This window comes from Colius striatus, chromosome 2, assembly GCF_028858725.1.
Source record: "Colius striatus isolate bColStr4 chromosome 2, bColStr4.1.hap1, whole genome shotgun sequence".
Lineage (NCBI taxonomy): Eukaryota > Metazoa > Chordata > Aves > Coliiformes > Coliidae > Colius > Colius striatus.
In genome coordinates, this window is record NC_084760.1 from 59,109,122 (window position 1) to 59,127,729 (window position 18,608).

At 39.2% G+C, this 18,608-nt stretch overlaps 1 protein-coding gene across 1 annotated transcript in view; it reads right to left on the bottom strand.

Annotated features, from left to right (window-relative positions):
- Window positions 1-1,173: 1,173 nt before the first annotated feature.
- SAMD3 (sterile alpha motif domain containing 3) overlaps window positions 1,174-18,608 on the bottom strand; it is a 39,881-nt gene continuing 22,446 nt past the window's right edge. The window contains exons 6-10 of the mRNA XM_061990548.1: window positions 18,399-18,560; window positions 3,989-4,192; window positions 3,448-3,619; window positions 1,699-1,781; window positions 1,174-1,458 (exon numbers count right to left, since the gene is read on the bottom strand). Coding sequence (XP_061846532.1) covers window positions 1,174-1,458; window positions 1,699-1,781; window positions 3,448-3,619; window positions 3,989-4,192; window positions 18,399-18,560 — 906 coding nt within the window. The remainder of the gene's footprint in view (window positions 1,459-1,698; window positions 1,782-3,447; window positions 3,620-3,988; window positions 4,193-18,398; window positions 18,561-18,608) is intronic.

Genomic DNA, 18,608 nt, shown 5'->3' on the forward strand with positions numbered 1-18,608 from the left:
GCAGGGGTTGTCCCTTTATTTCCATGGGAGCCACACAAAGATCCCTAAGACTTCAGCAAGGGAGTTGGGCCGTTAAATGCAGTGATCTCCCCTCAACACTGTAGGGTCTCCCTCTATCATCTCTGCCTTGTAGTCACCCGTGCACAGCCAGGCTGTAACAAAACTGTGGTCTTCCAAGTTATGTGTTTGAGTGTTTAAAAAATCATGGTGACCACAAAAGCTGCAGAAATGTTTATAGAACTGGTGGGAGATGAGTAGGATGGATTGTTCTAATAAAAAAGCTGGTTTAATTTCTAATTAATGCTGTAGGTCATGTTTGCTGACTGCTGCTATTGTCCAAAACCATGTGCTTGTCTGAAGCCACACAGTTGGGTAGTAACTGCTGGGATTTTGAGATGTGGGTGTTAAGCATTAGGGAGAAGAGCAGGCTGTGGGAGAGGGGAGGGCCTTTGCTCTGTGTGGGCTGACAGAAGAGGTACAATGTGGAAAGGGCTGATTTCTTCTAGGGAACAAACTCGGAAAGAAAATTAGATGTTCTCTTTCCAGTGCCACAGCTATGGTTACAAACACACATGGCAGCATCCCAGATAAATAATTCTTGCTGCTTGGAGAGTTTGTCTCAGAATCTTTCTTTAGCAAATTCAAGGTTAATGTTAAAAATTTTCATGCATGAAGAAAATAGTGAAAACCCATCATCCTGCAAATAAAGAATCGGGCCCACCATTTTGAAACACAAAGTTCTTACAGTAGGCTTTTGGTGAACATAATGAAATGATGGCAACAGGTAAATCTTTGCTTCTTGCCACTTGAAAGCGTTAGCTGTATTAGTACCTGAAGCAACAAAGTGCTCACAGTGGCTCACAATGCTTTTTTAAAATTCTGACAGAATATTATCCGAATTTTTCAAATGCTCCATATGGAAAAATAACACAAGCCACATACAGTAATCTAGACATTTTTTATTGTCTCTAACATCTGCTCTAGAATTTCCATTTAAAATTATGAAAATACTTAGGTTTTAATTTATTTTATAAATTAGCCAGTAGGATTTTTGAAAGGCATTATTAAAGGTAATGCACACACCTCCACCAGAAAGAATGGCACTGATCTATCTTCCCAACAAAGGATTTACCTTGACACCAGTCACTCCCAAGAAGAGTCCTGTGTGTACCATCAGATGCTGGGATGCTCAGGTGCATCCAGCCTTCTCTCTGCCTGGGCAGACAGGGATGCTGGGCTCCTCACCCCAAAGACCAGGGATTCCAGGAAGTTCAGCGTCCTGTGGATTCTCTTTGGGTATGGTATACCAAACACGTGAAACGCAGCCAGCAGTGCAGCCAGGGCCATGGTGCAGTCGTTGAGCTGGGCCAGCTCTTCTCTTTCCACATACAGCACAAACTCACATGAGTTCACATTGAAGGGATCTTTCACTTCCAACACTGGGGTCACTGCCTTTACCTAAATTTAAAAAAGAATATTTCAAATGATGCCGCAGCATCACTTTGGCAAACAGATCCGAGAGCGAGCTTACACTGCTTTGAATATAGCTCGTATTTCTATGAATATTCTACCAAAAAAAAGCAGGCTAATGTCATCATTTGCCAGAAGCTAAGTTGAGCCACCAAAAAGACCAGGTGATCTACTCAGGCAACTGACAGAAGGAAGAGAGACCAAAACTGATGGTATTCTGTCTCCTACCTCCTCATTCACCACAGCAAACAGACTGGAATCATCTCCAAAGACATCTGGCAGGAGCAAACATGCAGCAGTCATTCTCATATCTGTCAAAGGCAAGGATTTCTGCTAAATTACAAATGAAAACATTGTCAATATCATCCTGGAAAAGCAGGTTGCAGCCTACGTGATATTTTACAGCTCAGCTCAGCGGTGGAACTTCTGTCTATTTTGAAGAAAAGTTTGTACCACAGTGTAGGTTTGGGCACTTCAGCTGTCAATAGGCATTAGTATTCAAATCATTCATGACACTATGATACTCAATATTAGAACTAAATTTCTCTCACAAGAAGTAGGCCTTTGGATTGCCTCTAATGGAGTTTACAAGCTGAGCAGTCCTCATGCCACTAGCACCCATCCTCAGATCCGTTTCTTCCCAGAAAATCATGTCTCTGGAGAGTCCTTTTGCTGGAGACTACACTTTGAAGGCTGCAGTGCAAGCTGGTGCTGCAGGACCTCCTGGGACTTGGTTTCACTGCCCCTCTGGTTCAGCTATTATTTAACATGGTTTTTTTCAAGTCAGGCTTCTAGTGTCATGTTTTTCACTAAGCCTATCTTGTCAGGCATTTATTGTCTAGGTGCCAGGTCAAGTTGTTTGCGAGGCAAAACAGGAAAGTAAAGACCTTGAGACTTCACTAACATACACTAGAATCTTTAGGGACATGTTGTGTAAGAAAAGAAGAAATTACTAATGATGTCCATAGCTTTCTAAGGCCAAAGGTATGAGCAGAAAGTCTATAAAGGCTTTCTGGATTAGGCTATTCATTGACACTTTATCATGAGCTATTGAGTACTCTTGTTTTTAAGCTTAAAGAAAGAAAACCCTGCTCTGCTTGCTCCTTTAAGAAATGACCTGTTAATAAAAGGAGCGAAACTGCTATAGCAAGCACATATATTCATGCTGTGTCACCTTTGATTTGGCATCCTGGCATTATGGCTATTTCATAAAAAACGACAGTCTAAGAAGCACTTCTCACAGAGCTGAGCTCGGCCATAGTCATTGACATCTGCAGTTTGGGAAGAATAATGATCTTGAGTAACTACCTGAAAGGTTTTGTCCTTGCAGAACCATGCTTCTCAGACTTCTCAGACTGAAAGAAGTCGAGTGGCAGCAGGTGCTGGCTTCCTGGCAGCCAACAATCCAAGCACATTGAGGTACATGGACCTCTGAATGACTGAGGTACCTGCTTGCCAGAGGTACTGGTTTGTGTGCTGATGCCTACAGTGTGTCTCTGTAGAGACCAGGTACTTGAAACACAGTTAGTGGTAAATACTTGTTTTATTTCAATGGGGTGAAGATTTTAGCTGTAGAAACAGTACCTCTCTTTCTAAAGGCAATTGCCTCTTTTTTACAGGACTATTTATAAACATGAAAATTAGTTTTCTTCTTGTATTTTTAGAAAATAATACACACTCTTTTACATATCTAGAAATAGATAATTCTGAACTAGAAATACTTATTTTAGGCAATCAAAACTTTATCAAACCTGCAGTCTTATTCAATAGGAAAAGAAAAGTTTTCAATAGCTGACTGGTTTGATTTTCCTAGTAATTTATTATCTTTTATTCTTAATACTTCCCCATCAAGATATAGTAAAGCAACTGTGACATTTTAAAATGTTTTTGCAGTAAAATGGGAGCTAGTTTAGTTACATAAGTGAGAACGGTTACAACAAAACTCCAATCTTCAGAGCACAGAAGATTTGTACTGACATTTCAGAACATCTTCCTCTGTGTGCCGCTTCAGATTTTCTTGCAGCATAATGTTAATTGGGTTATTCCTCACCACATACAAAGATAATATATTTTCTGAATGAATCTCCAGAATCTCAGCTGTTTTCTTATAAATATCCATGTGTGTAAGAAGCTGGAACTCCCTAAAAAGCTAAAAGAAAAACAAATATTTGGTGTTATTGCAATTCTCAAAACCCAAACTGAAAACAAGAGGTGCACATTTTGAATACCAAATACAACCAGCTCAGGTTATAAACTGGAGAGGTTGGTTTCATACCTATTCAAAGCAGAGAAGAAATACATCAAATACTTCAAATAACTCACCATTAATGTGTATGACAAGTTTAACCCAGGACTGGCAAACCTTTCTAAGTGGGGTCAGCAGGAAAAATATTAACTAGATTAAAGAGAACAATGTTGATGGATACTTCTCTGGAAATATCCGGCAAAATGTGGGCCTATGCATATCTCACATGTATAACACAGAATTTGATGTCATTAATAAAAATAGCTCTGTTACCTGGTAAGAGCATCTTAAGAAAGGAAATAATCCAAGAATGTCTTTCAACGGTGTGTTATTGCTGATCATCTTCCTCCGTATTTCTGTAGTCACATTCATTCTGTTATCCACTTCTTTCCAGTTTTTCTGCGTTTTCATATATTCTTGCTTAAGCCACTTAATATGTATATCCATTGCACTGCTTTCAAAATAAACAGGTTCTTCCTGTCAAGAAATGAAGGTCAGAATTGTAACAAATCAGCTGGCATGTTTATCTGATGTAGTTTCTGTCATTTGAGTGTAGTCAAGCTCAGCGGAAAGTACCTGTAGTGTGGTTTCGGTACCAGCTCTCTGAACTCACCCTTATATTCTAATAGTTACATTAAAGTCTGTTTTCATATCATACCATTGCTATCAGCCAATTCTCTCATGATTAATTTGAGGATATTCATGAATCACAGAATCTAAAGGTCTAGAAGGGACCTCGAAAGATCATCTAGTCCAACTCCCCTGCCAGAGCAGGACCACCTAGAGTAGGTCATACACTTGTCCAGGTGGGTTTTGAATGTCTCCGGAGAAGGAGACTCAACAACCCATCTGGGCAGCCTGTTCCAGTGCTGCATCACTCTCACAGTGAAGAAATTCTTCCTTGTGCTTCTTTGGAACCTCTTATGTTCCAGCTTGTACCCATTGCACCTTGTCCTGTCATTGGACATCACTGATGAAGTTCCTATGGCTATGTCTGTTTTATCTAATTGTGAGGTTTTTTGGAAATCAGTAGGCAGTTCCAGTGACTTGGTGTTTAGCAGTGTTAGCTCTGTATTACCAAGAGAAACAATGTTTTCTTCTTATTCATACAAGTCCTAAAAGCAAGATACGAACTAACTTTCACATTTCTGCAACTGAATCATGTGTTTAACCCCAAGGACAGCAGCTGAATTAAGAAAACTCCAAATGGAAAGTGTTATTTGAGCAACTTGACTGCTAGTGTTTGCAAAAAGTTGTTTTGGACTTGAAGATAGTTAACAATCTTCCTCAAAATTATTATTCTTGTCCCTGCTGTAATTCCACACACAGTCGTTATTTAGAAGGGGAGTGCATTGTTAGTACAGTTCCCGTTCTCAGATGCATCTCCTGTGCATATGATCACTGTGTGCACCTGAACTTTCCTGTTGAAAGAACATCCTTTTTAAAATTACACATGTGGTATTCCAAGGACAGTTGCCCAAGGTACAGAATTAAAACCTGTCTCCTATTATATATCCATGGATTTTAATAGCCATTGGGATCACAGAAGAAAATGAACCCTGCATGCAGGGCAGGTACTTGCCATCACCTCTGCATATACTCCTCTGGCCCTTGCTAGGATGCTGTATCAGCACAGTCTGCACTCTAATAGAGGAATTTACTCTTAATTGTGGTACAACAGTAATGTTTGTGACCAGGTTGAGGAGGCATTCCTGTCACTTAACAGGAATTCTCCCCTACCTAGCTGAGAAGGGTGCTAGGAAAAAGTATAAAGTAAGGATAAGCTTATAGTAGTACTTCCCCTGGGTTCTGTCAAGACTACAATTTACTGGGGTTTGTGGACTCACAAGGGTTATGTCTTTATATTTAATAGCTTTCAGTAGATTTTTTTCCTTCTGTTATTTCTCCCAGCCACTTTTCCAGCTCTCATAAAATCATGTCTTCCACCACATCCTGCCTTAAATTTGGCAGTTCAACTGTACACTGTCAGAAGAAATGCATTCTCTTGTTCATTTTCTCCTGCTGCTTCTGCCATCTAATTATCATACTAGATTCAAAACCAATTCACTTTCTTCTTGATACTGTTTATAGTTACATCATATTCTGTCCTCAGCCACCTCTTTTCCAACAAAGACTGTTTGAAGCTATTTAATCATTATACATATAAAAAGCTGGTCCATGCTTTCAATTATCCTTGTTACTGTCTTTGCATATTTTCTAATTTCATTACAGCCTTTATGAAACAGGCTCAGTAAAACTTAAAATCGTAGTTGAGGTGCTGGTACACCACAGGTGCATACACTGGAATAATGCACTTCTGTTTGTATATTTATTAAATAATTCTGAGCATTCAATATATTTTTTGACTGCTGCTTAGCATTGTGACAAATTTCCTTCAGCATATTATAAAAATACAATTTGTGATTGGTGCTAATAAGCTCAGAACTCATCACTGTAAATGTTGTTAGGAGTGGATTTTCTCCTTGTGCCTTATTTTTCACCTGTCACTGTTGAATTTTGTCTGCTGGTTTTTGCGCAGTCATTTGTTCTTCATTTTTTCAGTCAACCTTTGTCTTTAGTACCCTTTACAAGATCACCAAATGTGGTCAGCCAACTATTCTTTTTCCATGTAACTTAGGTATATATTGAACTGAATAAACTAAGCATTAATAATCTTTCCGGCTGTAAAACCCAACTATTTCTGCCTCGCCTTTTTTGTGCTATCCTTTAACTGTTCATCCATGCAAGGACCTTCCTGCATATCCTCTCAGATTATATCCTCTAAGAGCCTTTGAAAGGCATACAGTGAAATTTCTTCTGAAGTTAAACTATATCAGCTGGATTTCCCTTGTCCTCAGGGTTGTTGAATACTTCAAAGAACTAAGGAATTTATGAAGAAATACTTCTGTTTACAGAAACATTGCTGATTCCTTCCCAATGTGTTTATCTCTTGGGTCTGCATTAGAGTTCTTGCCAATTTGGCGAGTGAAAACAGCAGAGTTCTTGGTCAATGAGTTCCCTAGATGTCTCCTGAAACTCTAGAAACTGGCAACAAATTAGCTACCTCCAATTTTCTAGTATGTTTTGTGAAAGAAATTGCACACCACTATTAGAAAATTACCTATTTTATTCTTGAACATATCTGAAAATTTTGTACAAAGACTTGGTCCTGCGAATGTGTTACTGCCCATTTTAGTGTATCATTCTGTAACCTCTTTACTGATATGACAATCTGAGACAGATGCTGTGACACTTCCTATGAGGAATGGTTTCAGTAGTGTGATCACTTGAACTCGTCTTCTGAGAATCTTTGCAAAGTCTAGCTTTTCTGATATTAGCTTTGTATTCTGCAAGCACCTCAGCAAGTACAGAGAGCACCTAGAGCACTCCTGTCCCATAGCAGCATCAGCCTTCCTGCTTCTCATCTGGTTGAAAAAGCCTTTATAACCAATGAAGAAAAGGCAAAACCCCACAAAATTAGTTTTGTGTAAGTCCCCAGCGGATCAGTCATGGTCATCGGAATCCTGCTTTTCTGCTAGCACATAATCTCTACAAGCTCCCTGCAGCAGTGTTTAGTATTTTCTAGAATCTAATTTATATTGGTTAATGGCTGTGAATACAATTCTAGTATTCACATGTCTGCAGGTGGGCTGGTGAGCTGTTCCTTAACCTGCTAACTTGAGCCAAGTTGGATGGACTGTCTCTTGCTTCAGTGTGACCGCTGCACAAAACCAAGGGTTGATCCATTCTTGTCAGTCTCAAAATGCTTGAGCTTTCTCACATGTGCACACACACAAACTTGGACTGCAGTTTGGGGTTTTTTTTTAATTACATTTGTATTTTTTACTGTGGGCAAGAGCTAACTTCAAGCTCTGACCCGAAACAGCTCCGTTTGTTACTACTGGATTCTCCTGTGGGTCTGCTTCCAAATCGACTGCCTGTAGAGCAGGAGCTTCTTCAAGCCACCTGATGTGAAGCACAACAGCTCATTTCCAGAGGGGCCTTTACCTCCAATGCTTTACTTGCAGAGGCAGAAAAGCAAAACAAACTGAGCCCAGTGTGCTGCAACCACAGACAAACTGAGTTGCTTAGAAACAAACACTGAGGAGAAGAAGTTGTGACCTTTACTCCAGCTTATCTCCATCCCGTTTGTCAAGGCAAACACAGCTCGAGTTGATGGACTTTCTGCGTAGTCAGGTCTGTTCTTCAGAGCTAGTTTAGCTAGTGACACTGTTAGAAAAATGAGACCATTTGACATCTTTGTACACGTCAGTGGCAAGCTACTAATAGAAATGCAGCAGTAGTAGAAGGAAGAGTTGCTATTCTTTGTATCTACTCCCGAAAAAAGTATGTGATGAAAGGCCAGACTTTGTTGTATACATTATCTGTTATATATAACACAAGCAGAAGTTGGGTTAGAATTGGTTTTCTTGCAGTGTTCGCCCTGCTTAGAGCAATCACTATCTGTAAGCTTTTCACCTTTTCAAGCTGCATTTCTAGGCTGAACAAAGGTATCAATAGTTCTGAACTTTAAGCTCTTTAACATAGCGTGTTTAAACTAGTAGTCTGTGTAATGGATATACATACCCAGCCATAAAACACATCTTAAAACTTCAGTCAAATAATAAAGCTCCAGAAATGTATCAAATCTGTGGTAGCACCTTTCAGATACCAATTAACAACAGTTTTCTACTGGCCTTAGTAGCCACTGCTGTGTCAGAGCTTACTTTTAATCTATTAAAGTGCAGTGGAAGCGTAACAAAGTATCTTGAGGATGGGCAGTGATAAGTATGATGTAAAACACTTCAGCTGTTGTAAACTGCTGACTGATGCTGCAAAGAGCAAACGAATATCAAGTTCTAGAGTTGGCATTAGTGACCAAAGTTGCTATGAATTTGGGGACTCTTTGTCTATATATATATACATGTGGTGGCTTTATTACAGTGGCAGGCCTTTTACATCTAGCCACTTCATTTCATTTTGTGTCTGGATAGCTTCATTCCTCCTAGGGAACACAAACGATATACTATAGTATATTGTGCTATGTAAATACAGATTAGCTGATGGGAGGACAGATTTACTGCATCATTGCCGATTTCTAATTCTAACTGATTTAATGCAAGTGATGCACGTTTATCAATCAAGAACAAAACGCATCAATGTGACCTCAGTGGTACATTAAGTCTAATGTCAGTGGCTATCTTGAGCAGAACCAGTGTGAAATCAGGGAATATTGGGGAATAGTTGATTTAGATGTTAGTGGATGAGCAGCTGTTTTCAGTCAACCTAGCTGAAAACCTACAGGGCAAAAGCATTCTGATTTATGTTGTTCGTTATTTCTAAGCACAGTTTAATTCAATTAAAATCTGAAGGGTTTTGATGGAGCAGGAAAGCTTGGCCTCACTTGAATTTTACACAAATCATTTCTGATCTCAGGATTTATTAGAATCTAACATCAAAAAAATTTTACTTTTATTTAAAAAAACCCTACAAAATACGACGCTCGCAGCAGAGTGCATTTGGTGTGTATCTGGCTTTATAACTCAGTTTTCGTTACCTACTGCCCTTCTTCCTGCTTTACAAATTTACCTTTTATCTAGTAAAGTGCAGTGAAAGAATATTAACTCAGTCCCATCTAAATGTGGGATACACTTAAAACGGTTTCACTTCTTCCTTTTAGTTTTTAGTTTGTGAACAAGCTGATTTTTAAGATAAGTGGATAGGTAACTGAGAGGTGGCATTCTTTTTGGGGAAAGAAGTTGCTGCAGTGGGACACCATTTTGCAAACTGTTTAAATTTTACTGGAGAATGATTCCAAGTGTGATTTAAACTACCTTCTAGTTAACTTTAACATTGCTGCTATGAGCAGGAAGAGTCTGGGTTTGGAAAGTTGGTTACTGAACTGGTCCATCAGCCTGTCACATACTAATTTAGGGAGAACTGTAGAGCCTCTCCGCTTTAACTGCCAAAATGAAAAAGTTAGTTACAGCACAGCAATATCCCAGTAAAATTTTGTCACTAAGGTTAAAGATCAGTCATTTTAGTACTGCAGAAAAGCAATCCTATTTAGACTGAAGCCAGCATCTACCGTCTCAATGTCTGAAGAAAGGAAGACAAAGCTAACAGTTTAGCATATATGCAAGACAGAACTAAAAATAATAGACTCTTTAAATGAGGAATCTTTCATTCTTGAGTTCACTCCTCTGGCGAAATTTTCAATTGTTTCACCTGTAACATCCATTTCCCTTGGAGCAACAGGAATATTAATTTGATGATCTTTGATTACTTTTGTATATAGAATTTTATCTTATTTAGTAATGTACATAGTTTATAAAAATTATAAAGAATTTGTAAACCATTTCCTTTCTTTTTAAATAATAAGTTCTATTTATTAAAAAAATATTTCTGGAATAAAAGAGATTTTACTTCAATGCCTTTATAAAAACAAACTGCCCTTTTGTCACAAACTCATGAGAAATACACCAGAATAGAGAAAAAGGTCAAAAGTATGTGGAAAGGAAGTTAATGAGGTAAGCAGAGGATATCCAGTATGTCGGTGTTACTAGACCTTGCCCGAGTGATGGTCCTGCCAAGGCTCTCAATCCTTCTGTTGGATTCACACATAAAGGATGACAGCAATAGGGAATCTTCTTGAGTGCTCATGCCTGCAACTGCCCTTAACGTCTTGGCATTTCAGGTATCTGTGACTGAAGCCACTAGATCTAGGAGCCACAGAGGTTGTAGGACTCTCTGGCCATGCCCCAGATGTCTTTTGACCGTGACCTCCAGTCCATATTCACAATTCCACTACTGAACCATATACAAATAGATTGTGTTAAGATTCTCACACTATGGCAAGAAAACAAACATACAGAATCCCTCAAATCTCCAGTCTCCTAGAACAAGGGGATGGATAGTCATTTGTCAGAGACAGGTTTTTAAATAAAGACTCCATTTTGAGCCTTTTGGTGTATCTTGATTTTCCCTAAGATACAAGATTACATTACCATATTCTTGTAAAAAGCCCCGTCTAACAGGGCCCTTCTATGAGACAGTGCTGCAGTCAAGGAAGTGAAGCTGCTACACACCTTTGTGGGGAGGAAGGGAGAAATTCTGATGTATGATGTCTATTTCCAAGGTCTAATCTTTCAGTTACTGTTGAAAGCCAACCTCATAAATCCTAAAAGTCTTTAATGTCAACACTAAAGTAACATGACCACCTAAACACGGAGTGATGAGAGCTCCTCTGGTGAGGACAGCAGGCACCTCTTGCTCTTTAGAAGGATTTACACCAGTTCCTGAATGGTAAATGTAGCCTGTCTGTAGCTAAAAACAGAGATCAAGATATCTTTTTTGAGGAATGACAACAGGACCTACTGACTCCTTAATTTGAGAGAGTGAATTCAAATGGGACAAGCGTTAAAGGGGTAGATAGGAGGATACTGCACTACATGCTGTTGGTCTGCCAACCATGGATTCTAGTACCTCACCTATGATCCTTTGGGAATATTCCTTTGAGGGAATTCCTCTGGATGGAAAGTAATCTGGCTACCGGAAAGGGTGCAAGCCATGTGATAATAGAGAACTGTCTCCTGGAACAGCAGTGCCACATAGACAGGTTCAGCGGTGCCAGAACTGAATGGGAGCTCCTCTTACACCATACTTTGGGATTAGGTTGCTGATGAGTAGCAGTGTTGGTATGGCTGTCATATGGCCTCTCATTATCACTGCTCTTGTAAGCTCTTAGCAGCAGATAATATTTCCTTTGAAAACGCATTTCAAATTTTCCTTGCCAGATGCCATTGCATACTCCAAGTCATGTTGTTGCTTAAGGTATTGATGCTACAAACACTTCTTGGTTGCTTAGTCTACTTGCATCAGTATTAGCATCAGTGCTTGAGGTACTTACGCAAGAAAGCCTGACAGTACCAGTTTCAGTATCTTCTTCGTGCAAAGAATATAAGGCTTGCATACTCACACTGGGAGTATGGTGGGACCCTTTATTGAGATAAGATTTTCCATTAACTGAGTTTTGTAACCTCTTCAGGATGTGAAATAGCTTTCATAGATAGTTAAGTGAGCATAATCTGAAGTCTTGATTTTTGCATATTGAAAAGTGAATCTTGCTATTTTAAATGGAATACATACAGACACAAGCATCATAAAATACAGTGTACAGAACAGGTTTTAGTACCAGTATTGTAAGAAACAACCCTTTTCCTTTGGTGTCTTTCAGGTTCATCATAATGACATTTGGTATGCTGAGCACTGGATCATTTTATATCAGAAGGAATACTCAGACCAGGTTATGACCATCAGAAAGTGAAGATTTGCTCAAAAAACCCACAAACCTCAAACCCCTAAACATCCCAGACTGATATGCAACTAGTCTAAATCTGAAAGGCAAGCATAAGCTGGACACCACTCAGGGCTCATCTTCTTGCCTCAGAGGATAGGAGAGAACCACAACTGTGCCACCTGTTCTGTCCAAACACTGAATACAGACAGGTGAAGCAGTATGAGAAGACTACTTTCATGCAAAACAAGCATGTAATCTGCTGCAGGATCCACTCTGACTTTACTCAAATGAGATGTTTAATTAAAGCAGGCTCTGCTTTAATTACACATAATTACCCTTTAGAGCCAGCCAGACACTTTCAGAACTAGAGTTACATGGCAATGGTAACTGCAAACTCTCAAAGCTACATAAATGAGTTTGTCACAGCTGCTTTCTAGTGTGTAAGCTGCCAGACACACAACATAAGCAAAATGTGTGAAAGCTGTTTTCATCTGCCAAGGGTCAACCTGTGTTTAACACTTTATGTTAACTCACAGAACAATGGAGACAGTGAATTCCATAAATAAGAAGGTGAAGCATAAGATGTATACCAAAAGCTTTTGCTTCTACTCTAAAAACATTTAAAAATATTAGTTCTAAGCAACATACACACTATGTATGTACATCAACGTTTTAGTGGAAAAATCATATTACAACAACACAGCCACTGAATGATCATTCTTGTATGCACACTTACATCCTGGCTGTGCAGACAGTCAAACACTTGATTTGGAGACTTTTAATCTTAGAGGAAAAGGGGCTTTCGTCCCTGCTTTATCTGTGTACAGCATTCACAGTATAGGTGGTACCTAAAATGTAACTGCCAATAGAGCCCCTCAACCACATGACTGAGCCAAGAGAGTTTCTGCATCTCATGCACAAGCTGTTCACCCTCTGAAACTTTTACAGGCACTTGATTCATTTAGTTTCACTTTTCCCTTGCTGATACCTTTTTTTTTTTTTCTCCTCATTCCTCTCTTTTGTCCAGACATCATATCTCAAATCCTATTGTCTCCTTGAAACATTGTTTCAAGTTTCTAACTCCTGCAGTGGCATAATCTCATTGACAATCAGGATGTTAATTATCACAAAGAAAAGCACAACCCTAAGAAATGTCTGATTTGCCTAATTTACCTAATTCAAGGTAATAGAAACTCCAGTTCACAGGGTAGACATCACTCCATCCTGATTCCCTCTTTCAACAGAAAAGACGATTTCCAGATTATGATCAGCGTAAAGCACCCAGACCAGCAACTTTTCCATCACCATTTTTCTCCTCACAATTAGCCCTAAGACCATTCCCAGAGGGTCATGCAGGCTCCCAGCTTCACTATGACTTTGATAAAATGTTGTGCGGGCTGAGGAAGGGTGAAGGCAAAAGACAGCATAGGTCAACTGAATAACCTCATTAAATGGCTGACTTCCTTCAACAATCAGCTCCTTTGTGCTGGCTGATTTTAGGACTATCTTCTACATCTGACCTGAGCCAGGTACTTCATGCAGGTTAAGCCTTCCAGGTCTCATAACTAAATCTGGATCTGGTACCGAACTTGGATTCTGGATTTTTGCCAAACCCAGGCAGACCATCACTCAACTTTTCAACAGCCTTCCTCCTCTTTAAAGCCAGGATGTCCATTCATTCTCTCTGAGATAAGCCTTACAGCAAAAACATTCTCAGCAGCTTCACGGCTCTTGTACTGCAAGATACCACCAAAGCAAGAACGTATGGTGTCCTGCTTCTAACCTGAATGCCTTCTGGACCAGAATTGTTCTCCAATTTTCATCTGGTTCTCTTGGCATAGTGTTGTAGTGGTGCAAGCAATATTCACTCAAAGACATAGAGAGTCTATGAACATGCAGAGACATACACAGGCAAAATAGTACAACCACTAGAGTTGACTCAAAGCCACCCTTCCTTTGCTAGCTACCTCCTTATATGCTGCTTCTGCCCATGAGATCACCCAGGGCCCAATTGATTAACTTGCAGCACCTGTTTCCGAAGTAGCTTACCAGCTGCATTAACTTGTCCCTACCATCTTTATTCAAGCTGGCTGGTCCAAGCTACATTTGTGACTACAGCATAGAGGGCTTTTCTGATTTTAGTCTGGTCCTCTTGACAGAGGATTTGCACATTCACCACTTCCAACATTCCTACTTATCCTACCTGTACAGCACTAATATCAGCAGGTGTCCACCTTCATGTATTTAAGTTTCTAAAGAATCCTCCTGCTTCTCCCAGTCTAAGTACTCACTAAAATATCTCATATCTCTCCCCCATTGACACAGAAAGGAGATGTACTGCTGGTGTCTCCTTTATAAATTGTTTTAATTATGATATTCCCAGCTCTGCTAAGTGTGGCAAATATGCCCAGTTATCTGCAAACATCTACTGCCATCTTAACTGATGTCTTGTCAGATCCTATTTCCCCTTCACACCTAACTCCAAATTTACTTGTGTGACAGTTTCAGAGAAGCCCTGATGACCTCATGGACAGACTGTCATAGAACGTAAGAAATTGGAGGGATTAGAAGAGGATCTGCACTCTCCTTCCACTTCTGTTTCTGAAGTACTAACAGTACTATACTATATTCCTTAAAATTCAAGTAACTTAAGATATCCCTGTATTAGTCCCTTTGCTGACAGTTTTTCTCGTTCAATGGCTGTAATGGTTTGAAGATGCTTAATTCAGTTGCATAGATACAGCTATTTAGTGGCATTTGAGATGTCATAGCATATTCCAGAAATCTCTAGAATTAGCGCAATATGACACAGGGCCTATGAGAGACCCATGCCCTTTTGAATTGGCAGGTGGAGTCATACAGGATATCTGTAGGCAATTTATATCTGTATTTAGCTAACCAAATTGACTATGAAGGCACACTTTTGATGGACAGCACTGTTCAAGATTGACAAGATTTCGAAACTTGAAGTTCCAAAAGGGACAATTTGCTCTTTGGCCACCACCCCTATGATGACTAAGCTAGAATTTGAGCCATATGCTTTCATCATGTGGAAGCCAATCACCAGTTCTAATTCCATTTGTCCCTCCATCACCTTTTGATAATCCACTGTTCAAAAATGTACACCAAGAGTGTCCTATTTTCCTGTTCGTTCTGGTTCTCTCAGTCTAAAGCCCATTCAATTACAACTGGCAGGAGGAGGTTTCTCTCATAGTCTGAAGGTCCATAAACCAAATAATTCTTTACGGCAGAGGAAAGTAGATCAATCAGAACATGCAACTGAATGGCTGCCTAAGCAGTAGTCCCAGTCTCAGTACAGAGAGGAGCCTGACTTGTGTTACTTATTTTGTGGTGTGTTAACTCCTCTTGTGGAAAGTACTTTCCATTTGCAGCAGGTGAAGGCCAGTATAATTATAAAACACTTTCTCCTGGGTTATTGTATCTTCAGGATATTTTTTGCCTTACTGTGGAAATTGACTGAGCAGGATTCTCACTCCACAGCCAGAGAATTTGTTAATTAATGCGGTTTTCCTAATCAACTTCTGAATATTCCTGAGACATGGAGGCTGATATTAATGTCTAGGTCAGGCATAGTTCAAGTTTCTTTGCAATGGTGGCTCAATCTGGTGAGAATTTGTAGGTAACATCATTTTAAGCAAAACCTTCTTTGGTGACAGGCACATCCAGCATGGGTCTTACATCATCATTTTACAGCCCTGAACACTACGCTTGCTCAATATCTTTCCTGTGATGCTAGGCATTCTAATATGAATGCACACTTCAATCTTGCTTGAACATAACGCTCTGTAATTAGGAACACAGCAGATGTTTTAAAGAAACTGGAGAAGAAAGCCAGATGCTCCATCTGGAAGCAATGTCCTGTGTGGGAGTCCAAGTGACACTCGTTCTGTGTTTGGATGAGGAATGTCTGCTGGCCAGTAACAGAACTTGAACAGACTAAGGGGCAGACATCATCTGTTGCCTCTGAGCACATCCTGAAACATCAGAGGAGACTCGTCCTGGCAAGTAAATTTTTTTCACATGATTAAATAAAAAGAGTGATTGAGGATTTTATGGCTTTAAACATAAAAAGAAATGTCAGGGGTACCACTGAGATATTTTCTACTAGTAAATAATGCTTTTATCAATTTCATACCATTATCAATCCAAGATCATACTGACATAAAGCACATTTGATGGAGTTATGTTTTATGACTGTTCAGAAACTAAAGCTCAATATAGAAGTCAGCTGTGTGGCTGCTGAGTAGATCATCTGTTAGGAACAGATGTGCTCTTTCATCTCCACTATCTGCCATTTGGCTTTGACCTGTAATGCCCTAAATGTCCTATCTGCCCATCTAAGAGAGTGCGGCAACACAAATGGTCTAGGAATGCTTCACTGATCACTCTTCTTAACCTAGAATTGTATTTAATATAATTTTACCTTAAATAATACTGATGTGTTGGCTTCCAGTCCAAACAAGACTGATCAATTCTTCCAGACTTGGAAATGGAATGAAGGCAAGGGGATCTGGCTAATGATAATTTGAATATCATTTGATTTTGCCTGTGGTATTGGCTTCTAGAACAAATATTTATTTTTTGGAGGCTCTTTGTTCAGCAGTTTAAAATTATCACATAGTTGGTAGCAAGGACTGGAAAAAAGGTGCCTTTATGTATTCCCCAAAATATACAGAATGAAAACGGCCACACTACACTCATTTAAAAGAATCAAACGTCTTGTTTATCTGTGCACATTTGTAGTGACATGATTTAGGATCTCAGAGCCACATACAGCTGCTTTCAATGTAGAAATACATTTCAAATTAAGAAAGTATGATTCTCTCAATTTTGTGGGACTGATTCTTGAGCCTTCATTGGTTCCAAAAGTGTTAATCCTTGCACTTACATTTTATCTAGATATATATTCAGGATACAGGAAAAAGGAGAGAAATAATGGGGAGAGTTGTTTAGGGATATACAGCATCCTTACTCTTCTTTCTAGTTTAACACTTATTTGCTTACAACATTAAGGCTAACAGAAAACACCTAAGATGGAACATATCTTTTTCTTCTTCAATTGCTGAAGCAAACAAGAGGTGTCCAGTGATGGCCTTCGGCAATGCATTTAGAAAGAGTGGAGATTCCTGGTTTACAGACACACAGTGCAGTGCAGGTACACCTTCTGTATAGAAAAATGAAGTTGAGCCTGCAGTCCCTATAGGATCACTGCAAAGCCCTTCTTAATTAGCTGATGTGACAGAAAAGACCTATATTTACCCTTTCTAAGCATTAGCTGGTAAAGAATGGATAACTCTTTGTGCATGTAGAAAACCAGGAGACTGTCATTTCTCCTTTATTGTATGCAAGACTTCATTGGTTTATGCCCAAGTTACAGGCTTACTTCACACATTCTGCAAACCTTTCACTAAAGCAAGCAAAAAGAGGCAACTGTATATTCCTGCACACATTAATCAAAAGGGGATAAACACAAATTACTGAAGCTTCTGAGAATTAAAAACAAATCAAACAAATCTTAACATTCCTGGTAAAAACCTATAGCTACTTTCAAACACATGGTCAATGTAAATCCCTGTAAACTACCCTTGCTCCCCTTATATACATGTATCTGGTAATCAGGAGGATGGGCATGTGTAAATTAAAGTAAAAATTTACTTACATATTTTCTTTATCACATTCTTACAAGTGTTTAAACTTTACCGCATTTTAATGGCATCACAAGGAAGCGTGAGGAACATTGGCGAAGCATAACTGTAAAATTGATGTATTTACAAAAGTGTATAAATTAATTAGTATGTTTCAGACACTTACTGAAATAAGTCACTGACTGTGATAGTTCTCTGAATTCTCTAACTAAAGGAGAATACAGCAACTGCATGCATACATTCTCAAGAATCCCTGTGTATGTCACACATCAACATAACCAACTTTTGTGTAACAAAGTGCAATGTGACACTAGGATATGGTCGTTTGCTATCAGCTCAAATATCACTTTGCTTCTTATTTACACAGAGATTTCTTAGACATAAGCCTCTATTTTCTTTCACTCTAATTGGAGGTGTATATTCTGAAGCAGAATGAGAATATTGCATTTAACAAAAGACAGAACTTTACATCCAGATGGCAACAGCAACTCAAAATTACAAATGTACAAGCCATGCAGCATTGGGTTCAGCTGCACTGTTAATACTGAATTCTCCAGAAAGGAAGAAAAGTCAAGGATCCGGTTGTAGGAAAAACTCTGTACAAAATTAATTAAGTTGGATGAGATTACTTAGCTCTCCCCTTTACTTACTCATGGCCTTATTGTCAGCAGAGTAGCTGAAAGACACAGAACACCAGCACCAAAAGTCTTACCTCTACTTGCATCTGGACATCACCAGGTCTGTTTTCGCCCAATGAAGGTTTTCTGGTCTGTCCTCTCCTGTGACCAAACTTGCATTTGTTCCTCAGTACTTGCTCATCATCTTCAATGGGTCTCCGCACATATTTGAAACGATCTTTAAGGGCCCGTTTCCATAGCAACTGCATGGGGAAAAAAAATCTCTCATTACCAGTATTTTTCAAGAATTT